This window comes from Eulemur rufifrons, chromosome 8, assembly GCF_041146395.1.
Source record: "Eulemur rufifrons isolate Redbay chromosome 8, OSU_ERuf_1, whole genome shotgun sequence".
NCBI classification, from domain to species: domain Eukaryota; kingdom Metazoa; phylum Chordata; class Mammalia; order Primates; family Lemuridae; genus Eulemur; species Eulemur rufifrons.
Genome location: NC_090990.1, coordinates 109,580,548 through 109,592,124, shown reverse-complemented (window position 1 = coordinate 109,592,124; position 11,577 = coordinate 109,580,548). Strand labels below are relative to the sequence as shown.

The following is an 11,577-nucleotide window of genomic DNA, read 5'->3' as shown; positions in this document are numbered from 1 at the left end:
AGAGGTGGAGTCCCGCAGGCAGGCGCTAGCTGCAGTCACACCCCGGCCTCCCCCGTGCATCCCTTGGCCCAGATGAGATCCCTGAAGCGCTGGAAAAGGCATTCCACGCAAGGCTTCCGAGCCTGATCGGCGGCGATTGGGGGAGCCCAGTTCTGAGACCGTACCGCACCCACTGCGGACCTCCTGGGCCCTACACAGCAAGCGAGACACGCAGAGCGGCGGGAGGACGGGCTCGGGAGCACCACAGCCGCTAAGTCCCCGCTGCTTAGCCAGCAGGCGCGCCCCGCAGCCCTCCCGGGACTTGGGCACGCGCGCCCCGGGCCCGGGCGCCCTCCTGCCGGGAGCCGGGACCGGCCGCAGCCGGCGCTGTCCAGGCCTGGGGGTGGGCCTTGGGGAGAGGGTGGAGCCAGGCCCGCCGCCGGTGTCAGGTTGCTCCGGTAACGGTGACGTTTCGCGGCGTGGGCGGGGCCAGCACGCAGGTTGCATATTTTAGGAAGTGAGGAGGCGGCGCGGGCTGGAGCTGCGGCGGGGCCTGGGGCGCAGAGCAGCGGCGGGAGGAGGCGGACACGTGGCAGCAGCAGCGGTAGCAGCCCCGGCGGCGGCGGCGGCGGCAGCAGCAGCGGCGTCGGCGGCATCGGCCCGAGCCGCCGGCCGCCCTCCCTCCCTCCCGCCCCGCAGCAGCCCTAGCACCCTCCACTCGCTCCCCCGGCCCCGCTCGCTCGGCCGGGAGCTGCTCTCTTCTCTTCTCTCTGATTCTCAAGCGACAGCACCCGGCGCCGGGCACAGAGCACCGCCACCATGGGGAAGGGGGTGAGTGTCGGCGAGCCCGGGGAGGGGCACGGGGAGCCCTCGAGGGGAAGAGGAGGAAGTCAGGAGGGCGACCGCGGCCGGCGGGAGGCGGCGGAGGAGGAAGCGGCGCGGCGCGGGTTGGCAGAGCGGCGCGGCTTAAAAGACGACGCACTTTGGAAATGGAGGGAGCGCAGTAACGGGGGGCGGGGGAAGGGAGCGCAGAGGGACGCGGGCGGAGCGCAGACCCCGCAGTGTCTGCGGGCCGCCGAGGCCGAGCGGGCCGGGGGCTCCGGGAGGCGGCTCTCGGGAGGCCGCGGGGCCGGGAGGGAAGAGGCGGGCGGCCGCCGGCGGCATCCCCGAGCCCGGCTGCCCTCCCTCCGCTCGCCCTCACCTCCCTCTCTCTCCTTCCTTTTTCCCTCCGCCCTCCGTGCCCAGAGGAAAGGCGCGCTCCTCCCCTTCCCCTGGGGCGCTCCGCCGGGGCCCCACTCGGGCTGCCGTTCCCGCCGCGGCCCCGGCGCCGGCGGGGGCAGCCCCGGGGTCGAGGCTGCTGCTTCTCCCGGAGGCGCTGGGGCTTAGCTGGCTCCCCGCAGAGACGGCCGCCCTCCCCCCAAGAGAAAAACTGGCTTCCCCTTACTGCGGAGCCACCCGAGCGGGCTGGTGCCAGAAAGGGTGTGTCTTCGCCGCCCTAAGATGGCCTTTAAGGTATACTTTTGAGAGCTTTAATGGGCCATTTCGCGTAAACACTCGATGCGCCCGTGGCAACTGGAGTTGTCATCATGATGGTGGGGAGGGGTGTGCAGAATTTTTAGAGGGACGAGCCTGGAAGGACAGACTGACCCACCAGGGCCTCTGGGTACAATAAACCCGAAAAAGGATTGGAGCCTGTGTGCGTTCCGTGGTTGTGGGAATGCCCTGCTGATTTCCAGCGCCGCGGACTCACCAAAGAGCGGTCCCTGAAGGAGACGAGGGGTCTCAGGGCAGGAGAGTGGCGCAGAGTGCTGTGGGGATACCGTACAAACGCCTGGTTCTTACACTTCTGTAGTGAAACCTTGGTTACCCGTAGCCACTGCGGGAGACTGGGTCCGGTTCCCCAAAGGAGCCAAAATCCAGTTGAGAAAAATTTACACAAAATAACCTCAAAAATTCATGGGATAAAAATGACCAGGTCATGAGTATGCAGGTGGGAGCGAATCCACTCCATTGTCTCTGGGGCTCAGCAGAGTGTGGGCATTCAGTAGGGCTTTGAAGGTCCCGAGGCCCCTGTACATGGACAGAGTGATGGGAGCAGAGAGAGGCTGCATTCTTTGGGGACTCTAAATGGGTTTTGAAGGAGGTAATTGAAAGGCTTGGACCTGGTGGAGAGAATAGAGACGGGTGGGAATGCACAACTTGGACCGCTATTAAAAGCGCACAGTGTGGAGGGCTGGCCCAAGTCAAGAAGCATCAAAGCAAAGAGCTGAGTTCCAGGCCCCTCCACTCCCGATGGAAACTGGGTTAGTGGCCTGTGCTTGTCCAACACCATCAAACCCCAGGTCATTCCTGTAAACAAGCTCTTTTAAGCTCATTCTCCCCCCCATGCCCCACCCAAAAACAAAAAGTTTATTTCCTGAGAGGAGACATTACTGATTTGGGGGGATGGAGAGATCATAAATGTGTATCTGAGGCCTAGGAAGGTGAAGTGACTTGCTCAAGGTCAAACGGTTGGTGACAGATCAGACATCTCTGATTCCTGAACAGCCTGTGGTCTCCCAAGCCTGAACATTTATTTACTCTTTAATGTTACCTTACATACAGAACTCGAAAGTTACTCTTCAGATGAAACTGGTGTATTTGTAATATTGAATTAATAGGCAATGGAGATGTCTGGGTAACTAAATTATGCCCATATTTCTAGATGTCTTTACGCACACATATGTACAGTAGTCGTACAATAGAATAGTAACACACCTGGATAATTAGTCAAGATTCCACCCAGATGTCTTATGGATCCTAACAAAACATCTAGTGGCTAGCAAACACAAGATTGAAGTACAGCTGGTTAACACGGGATAGTATGTATGCTACTTGTCTGCTTGTTTGTATTTAGTTATTTTGAGTACTTTGATACATTGAACATTAGTTTGCCTGAGTGCATGCATATGTGCGTGTGTGTTTTGTCCCCAGTGACTTATGGTGACAGTCTAAATGTTCAGAAGAATATTTCATGCCTAAATGTTGGGATTTTTCCACATGGGGATTAAAATGTGGGTGGAGTGGTGACTAAAGCCCTGCTGATAATTGGTTAACCAGGAAGCCTATGCCGGCAGCTTTTTTTAAGGTCATTGTTAATTTCTTCCCCTCCTCTCAGTACCATTTGTGGCCTAGGTTTTGATGATATTTCAGGTGATTTTGTATCTCCTTAAAAGTCTAGTTCCTAAGCATCTGGTAAGAAAATGAAAGAACAGCTCTTGCTGAATCATTCCTGGCTGAAATAGGATTTTGTCCCTTTTTTCTTACTGGGTGTTTTTGCCAGTGCCTTTGTCGTAAATCTTCAGCTAGGCCTACCACCCACAATTGTTTAGTTCACCAAAGGTACACACCATAACTGTTTAGAAATGCAAAAGACTTTTTGTTTTCTTAAGTTTAGAGAAGATGAAGGGGAGAGGGTGTCACCAGATCTCTCACTGCAGTTCTGGATTTGGTTTGAATATTAACTTAGTTACCTAGAAAATAAATCATAGCTTATAAGTAGCGATTTAAAGAGGGTCAGGGAAAAAAGGTTCAGGTGAAGGTTGCACAAGGGATACGTATGTCAGCAGAAATCCTGGTTGTATGGTAACATTATCAGCTGCCCTTTTGGAGCTCAACTTGGAAGTGTGACTGAATATCCTCTGGCTGCTATAAAGCTGGTACTTTAGACCTAAAACACTGTAAGGCAGAGTCCTCAGGGTGGAAAGTTGCCCAGGCCTGGCCAGGGGCAAGTGGAGCAGTTACAAGAGGAACTAGCACCCACCACTGGGGGGCACATTACAGTTGCCTCACCCTGTGCCTGTCAGTCCTGTGGGTAACAGTGCCTGCCTCTTGGGTGCTGTCTGTACCCGCTTAGGAGGGTGTATCCCCTTTTGGTAACTTACTGTTTGTTAATTTGTAATGTTCTCTGCCAGTAAGTTTGTAACACTGTAGTGACTCACCTTAGGGTGGGAGGGTAGGGAAGGGGGAGGCCTGCATCACAAACCTGCTAAGACGGGACTAAAGCCGGTAGCCCAAAAAGCAAACCAAAATAAATGCTTTGGAAAGGTGTTTATCCAGACGAGGGCTAAGCTTAAAATATACAGATTCCTGGGAATGCTATTGCTAAATTGCATTTAAAAATAAAAGTGAATTCAACATTTTAAAAGAACAATAGGCTTGACACTCGTCCATGTTCCATTCCAGTATCCTTCTAAATCATTGTTTTCTGATTATTTTAGCAATAAATGAATGGATAAGTGACTTTCTGTTCAAATCAGGCTATGTTCTTTAAATTATATCTAAACTTAAGAATGAGAAAGGCTTAAGCTAAGATAGCTTTGAAGGATTTTGTATGGGAAAGTAAGTTCAATGAGAGTCTTCGGTTAACAACAAACAGGTTTAAAAAAAGCCGTGAAGCTTCAGTTTCTCATCTGGCTCCTGGGTAGAATGTTCACCCTCAGAATCAAGTGAAGTAATCTGTGTTCTGTTTGCTCAGTGCATGCAATGGCCAGTCTGATTTGTGGCTATTGTTGTCAGGGCTTACAAAGGTACAGTAGTTAGAGCTGAGAGAAGATCAAATCCTTATAAACTGGGTTTGCTGTTCATCAGTCGTAAACCCTTTCAAAACTAAGGAACAGGTTTTCTTTTACCCTGAAAAACATGAAGGATTGAAAATAATGGGACATACTGTTAATTTCCCTCCACAGGAAAGCCAAGTGGAAGGGTCTGGCAGTTGATACTACTGAGAACTGTTACATTTGCTCAAGAAGCAAATCTCCTATGTAATAGCATCTTAGAATTTTCGTCTGCTTTCACTTTTCAAGTAAAGGACTTTGTTCGTGGTTGATAATCATTTTTACGTTTTTTAAAATCTTGCAAAATAAAATGGACTTTTCAGCCTTATGTGATGATAGGGAGCCTGAATATTTGTGCTGTGCTGCCTTCTGCTAGATGCCCAGGGCTCTCTGCCAGCCAGCAGGCCAGAAGAAGAAACACGAGTGTCAGATCAGATGGGCTCACAGTAATCAGAGTGGCTGGGTTTGGACAGCAAAACACTGGGCAAAATGTTTCCCATCCCTGCCAGAGCTGTCCAGTTCTAGATTATGCTGAAAATACATGTCCAGTACGTAATAATGTGAAGTAAAGAAGACTTTAAAATCTACTAACTCTTTTTTAAAACTCTTCTTCATTTATATATTTTTGGAAAAGGATATGTAACCAAGTCGGGTCTGACCTTTCTCACATTGCTATGAATTGAGTGTATGAGAGGAAGTGTATTCTTTGGCTAGAGTCATAGAGAGACTGTTCTTTGCATATGACTCACCTCATTAGTTGTGCTGAAATCTGTTGTCAGGAATCCACAAGACGTTCTTCACATTTATTTGATGTTTAGGATGGCAGATTCTGTTAGTGAGAATCTAAGAGATTCCCCTACCCGACACTTTCTCTATGGTCTGGTTTTCATTTGGGTCCTGAGCAAAGGGAATTTTGACCAATAGACCTCATTCCTTAGTTCTTTTGTGACTTTACAATGAAATATATCTGAATGGTCTCTTTATCTGGTTTTAGCCCTCATTCCCTAGTTCCTTTGTGACTTTACAATGAAATATATCTGAACATTATCTCTTTATCTGGTTTTATTCAAACCCTATTTAGTAACATCTGTAGGCTATTTTGGTGATGTGAAAGGTTGATTCGTGGTGGCTTGTGCTTTGTTTTGGGGACTTGTGTTGTTTGGGAGCCTAATAATCAGTGTAAGGTTTTGTGGATTAGTCGGCCTTGGTGTTTGATTTCTCTTCCTAGTGAGATATCAAGGTGAGGGCAGGGCCCTAATGCACTTTGGGGTTTATCTGCTTGTTTTTTGTTTTTTTCCTTTAATCCTCTATGTGATGCTTCCATGGCGCCATATTTATTTTATTATTTCAACTTGTGATATTTCTTAGGGCCTTGGACAGCCTTTATCATCTTCAGCCTGGCAGTCATTTTACTTCCTAGGCTAGGCTTCAGAATGCTAATTGAGGGAGGGATCAGGACTTAACTGGGAGTTGATTTTGGTCCCTTTGTAATGCTTGGGCTGGTTGTTAATCTGTTGTCTTTCAAGCCAGAGTAATCTAGCAAAATGGTAAAAAGGAGGATGGGGAGGGTAACAAATGGAGGGAATTAAGGAATAAGCAGAAAGTTTTAACTCTTCATAACCCAGGTGCCTAATGTAGAGACAGAATACCCCATTAGAAAAACTAAGATTTTTGTCTGTTTGTTGTTGGTAACTGGACAAAGTACATTTTCTAAGAGGTAATAAATCTTTACACATATTAGAATCTTAGTTTTTGAATGATCATGAGCATATACTAAGTATTGCAGGTAGGATAGGCTGGCATGCTCATTAAGAATTTACATGCAGGCAGAGTGGGGAGGAAGGTTAATCATGTTCTTTTTGCACCTGCTGAGGGAACCTGCCAGCTAGACCTATAGCTGTTCTCTTTGTTCCCTGCTAGCTGAGGGCTACCACCCAAGTGTGGAGATACGGACCAGGACTCACAGAGGTCCCTACTGCTTTGGCCTTGCTAGGTTATATTCTCCAGAATGCATATTTGGGTGAGTGAAAGAAGGAGTATGAAGGCATGGTGGTCCCTACTTCTTTGGCCTTGCTAGGTTATATTCTCCAGAATGCATATTTGGGTGAGGGAAAGAAGGAGTATGAAGGCATGGTGGTCCCTCAGGGTCACCTCCTCTGCAGAGAACTGCTCCTGCAGTGCAGTGTTGCCGCTGGGGCTGGCGAGCAGCTATGGTGCTATGACAGTGTGTGCCCTTCCTGAACCCCAGCTGGCCATCTCTTCGCCCTCAGATCCCTGGCTAGAAAATCCCTTGTGTGTAAAAATTAAACTACTTAGTCATTGAGGAGCAAATGGAGATATTATGAACTGGGCTTGATCATTTCTTGACTGTTATTGACAAGATCAAATGAAAAATAACCCCAAATGAATTTTTTCTTTAAAGGTTTGAAAAGAGTTTTCATAGGAAATGAAAAATGACAGTAAGGCATTTGTTAGTCAAAACCAAATTATAATCATAACCTTTATGTAGCGCATTGCAGAGTACCTTTACACACAATTGTGTTTGATTTAATACGCCATCTAGGAAAATTAGAAAGCACCCCTCCTCCCTTTTCTTTTACCGTAAGGGTAGTGCAGACTATGCCATGCCTCTAGGCAGCCAGCAGCATCGGAGCCGTCACCCACCTTCCCTGCCAGGCTGAGTTCAGAGGTGCCTTTCCTATAACCTTCTTGGCCAACTTTGAAATGGGCTGCATTTGGGGCAGTTACTTTGGCCATCCTGGCCTTTCTTGCTAGTCAAAAGCTTTTGTTTGTGGGTTTTGAAAATAGTACTGTTTTTAGGTGTCGTCTTCTCAGATTTGATGGTCCCCTGACTAATCAGACTATCAATGCCTCTTCTAGGTTCTTTAATAGTTACACCAAATGTTATTGCCATTTTAGGGATGAGGAAACTGAGGCTGAATGTTTAAGGTCGTGTAGCTGGCATGTGGCAGTGCTAGAATGACTTTGCGGCTGATTTAAAAGCACCATCAACAGACCTGTCTAAAGAGAGTGGAAATCTTGAACTTCTGACCCTCTAGACTTTTTCAGCAGGAATTTCAGAATTCCGAAGAGCTGAGGTCCCTACTGGCCACAGGACATTGTGCCGATATGGTGGGAACTCTGGCCAGAATTTCCATAACGCATGCATAGTTGAGAAAGCCTTTGAAACTTGCTCTGTTAGAGGTCAGTGGTTCGGATGGGTATGAAGTCCTGTCCCAGCTTATGCAGACCTCAAGCAATATACCCCTGGGATGGAACTTTCTTTCCTGAAAAAAGACTTGACTTTTTTTTCCCCCCTGCTTATTTTGGGATAATTTTCTTTACCTGTCACATCTGTCCCCTCTAAATAGTTAACTACTAAAGAAGAAGGAGCATCTTCAGCTCTCATGGGTCTCACTCACTGTGAGATTCAGTATATGTTTTTAAATGAGTGAACCTTGTTACATGTTTTAACCTTGTTTCCTCCTGTCAAGATTTTTCTCACCTCTTGGGCACTGTTTCCCTCTACCCAGATCAAATAGCAAAATTCTTAGTTACTCTTGGACAGGATGGAATCCCTGGGAAGCACAGGATGAAATGATGACACCTTGTAAACTGTGTCACAATGGGCAAGCCCCTGCCCTTGCTGTGACTTTCCAGTTCCTGAATTAGAATGGAAAGAGAAACAAAAAACCCGTAACCCAACTTACTTCATTTTCACCAGTGTTCCTTTTGAGAACGGTATAACCTGTTGAGCTTCCATTGTACCTTTCTTTAGAGATGCTCAAACGGGTGCCATTGGGTGGCACTCCTAGGAGAAATAATCACCCCCAGTCCTCTGCGGGGAAGTGGTCTGAATTTTCTAATTGGAAAAGTAGGAATTGGCGTGCCCAATGCCCAAACGAGTGGGAAGGTCACTGTGGTCGATTGAGGAAGTGCCATATTTGTCATTTCCCCTTCCCGTGACTCTTACTTTTCCCAAATGCTTTTAAAAGAAATAATAAAACAAATGTTGTCTTACCCGTTTGTTCCACTGTTCCCCCAGCCCCTTGGACTTTTTCAGCTTTGAAGCCATGGTAGCTGAGACTGATAGGGAGGGACTTAAGTAATATTTGATTCCCACCAGGATAAGCTAATGTTAAATAATTGTTTTACTTGTGGGGAAGAAGCGAATTGTATAAGCTGCCTGGTTCTTTTAGGCAAACATTGCCTAGTGAAAAAATTATTAATAAAATTTTAAGGAAAAGGCAATTTCATGTGTTAATACTTTTCCATGTCTCTCTTAATATTTTTACATGCCTCATTTAAAACTATGCCTTATGTAACATGAAGTGAAGAAGAAAGGGGAGAGTTATTAGGTAGATTCCCAACCTACTTTACCATTGACAGCAAAGCTGTGGGCAAGACATTTGTTTTTGTAAATGAGAACATGCCCAAGGCCTCTTGCCCCAATAATTTCTTTTGGAGTGGAAAATATTGGAAGTCTGAGATAATCAAAGCATACAGATGGTGTGGCTGAAGAGTTTTACTCTGATTTTCATTTGCTTAAATATTTTAATGATACTCAACTAGCTTAAAGAGAATTTGTGAACTGTATTTTAAAAATCAATACAAACTGGCCACATAAGTCTTTTTAGAGATCCTTAGTCAATGTCTTTAAAATGAGTTTAAGTGTCGTGCTTTCTCATTAAATGTTTGAAGAAGGACATGCCACGTTAGACTGTGGTTTCTCTCTGGTAGAAGCCCTGTCTTTTCCTTTTGTTTTATTTGTCCGTTTGCTTTCAGTGAGTGTGATTATTTTTCATTTTAACTCTGGCACCAAGAGCTATGCTCAAAGCCACTTACAAATGTGGTTGCTCCATAGTGGAGAGAATGTCAAGAATGTTGACTATCTTTAGACTTGCTTCATTCTTACCAGATAAGATAGAAACGAAAGAACCCACTCTTAGGAAGAAGTTATTAGTCAGGTAACACCGTACAGGTGACCACAGAATAAAAGTGTCTCTACATGTGGGCAACACCAACGAATTAGGAGCAGAATTTGTCATTGGAGTCTGAAGAGAGAGTATTTTCAAATTCAAGTGGATATTTTATTTGCTACTGTTTTAGTTATGCCTGAAACATATATACTTTTTGATTTTCTTTTATTTTCATTTCACACACTAAAATTATAATCTGGACATATGAGTCCCCAATTAATTACTTTAGTAGCTGGTATTATGCTTTTTTTTTTTTTTTTTTTTAGACAGAGTCTCACTCTGTTGCCCGAGCTAGAGTGCCGTGGCGTCAGCCTCGCTCACAGCAACCTCAAACTCCTGGGCTCAAGCAATCCTTCTGCCTCAGCCTCCCGAGTAGCTGGGACTACAGGCATGCACCACCATGCCTGGCTAATTTTTTCTATATATTTTTAGTTGTCCAGATAATTTCTTTCTATTTTTTTAGTAGAGATGGGGTCTTGCTCTTGCTCAGGCTGGTCTCGAACTCCTGACCTTGAGCGATCCTCCCACCTCGGCCTCCAGAATGCTAGGATTACAGGCATGAGCCACCATGCCCGGCCGGTATTATACTTTTAAAAGTTAGAAATGAGTAAGAGAGAGCCACAGAATAATAGTAATAGTACCACATACCACCCATTTTAAGAAAATTGCTCATGTCTACTTTTTGGCCTTTCTCAAGTTGTAGTTGTGGGAGGCAGTCTGTGGGGAGTGGTGGGGGTGTTTGGGATGAGGGCCTTCTGCCCTCCAGTAAGCTTTGGGGCACCAAGTTCAAGCTTTGTGTAGATAAGCTCAAGAATTTTCAGCGGGGGGGTGGGGTAGTGAAACAATCTAAATTTAAACTATAGAATCAACATTTTCTCTAAAAATTGTTCCAGTTTTCAAGAGGCGTAGGTGGATCCTGTGAATTATGTGATAATGCACACGCTTTTCCTACATCCTGCTTATGTCAAAACATTTCCAGTGACTTTCATTTTGGAGGCTTTATTTTCAGGCTACAGATTGGGGTGGGGACTCCCTCTTTTCCCTCTTATTATGTAAAGAATTTTAAGGACTCTTAGGCTAACTTTGACTTTTTTTAATACGAGAAGATGAAAAAGGTCAGTATTCTGTGAGCACTAGAGATATTTAAATTTGATATGTAATGACTTCTTTGCAAAGTGAAGAATTTTTAAAGTGTAATATAAAAGTAACTAGCGTTTAGGTGTATTATATATTGAATCCTCTCAAAAACAGTAAATGAAGTTGGCTCTATTCTTATCTCCAGGCTATAGAAGAGGAAGTTGAAATGTGAAGTTAGTGACTTGCCCAAGGATACACAGCTGGGAACTGGGGGGGCCCAGGATTTTAGCTTGGGCCTGTCTGATTAGAACTCAAATTCTTAAATACCATACTATATTCTAAGTACCATACTATACTCTAAGTTAGTAATGTAAAGGTAGTTTCATTCTTTCTGTAGGGAAGCTGGAAGGCTGCAGAATAGGGATTTTGACCGCACAGCTCTCTCCTCATTCACCCCAAATGGAAGTGGCTCTGGCAGGGCCATTCTGAGGCCTGCCATGACTTTCCCCCGGTCTTAATGCCCTTGGGTGGGAATGACGTGTCTTGAGCTAATGATGGCAGTACTAACAGTAGATTGTTTGTTTATGTAGTATGCAGTATAAGCTCGTAAATTTTCATCAGTATTATTCCACTGACTTCCAAATGATGGCTCTCCTAACTCCCTGCTCCGGAATCTTCAGTTTCAGATGCTGTTCATAATTCACAACCACACTTTTCCCACATTCTCCTGTAGGTTGGACGTGATAAATATGAGCCCGCAGCAGTTTCAGAACATGGTGACAAAAAGGGCAAAAAGGCCAAGAAAGACAGGGACATGGATGAACTCAAGAAAGAAGTTTCTATGGTAAGTACTAGGAGGAAGGTTGCATCTGTGATTCTTCTGAAAAACTGTGTCTTATATCTTTGAGTATGTGCTACCTACTCCAATCCCCACTGTATCCTTTGTC

The 11,577-nt window shown here is 45.9% G+C and overlaps 1 protein-coding gene across 2 annotated transcripts in view; it reads left to right on the top strand.

Moving 5' to 3' along the window:
* The first annotated feature begins 516 nt into the window (after nt 1–516).
* ATP1A1 (ATPase Na+/K+ transporting subunit alpha 1) overlaps nt 517–11,577 on the top strand; it is a 30,968-nt gene continuing 19,907 nt past the window's right edge. Inside the window, exons 1-2 of one of the 2 annotated variants that reach the window (XM_069480795.1) lie at nt 517–810; nt 11,364–11,474. In XM_069480795.1, the coding sequence (XP_069336896.1) occupies nt 799–810; nt 11,364–11,474 (123 nt within the window). In that variant the 5' untranslated portion in view covers nt 517–798. Of the gene's footprint in view, nt 811–1,123; nt 1,492–11,363; nt 11,475–11,577 lie in introns of those variants that run through there. The other variant, XM_069480796.1, reaches the window with a different exon arrangement.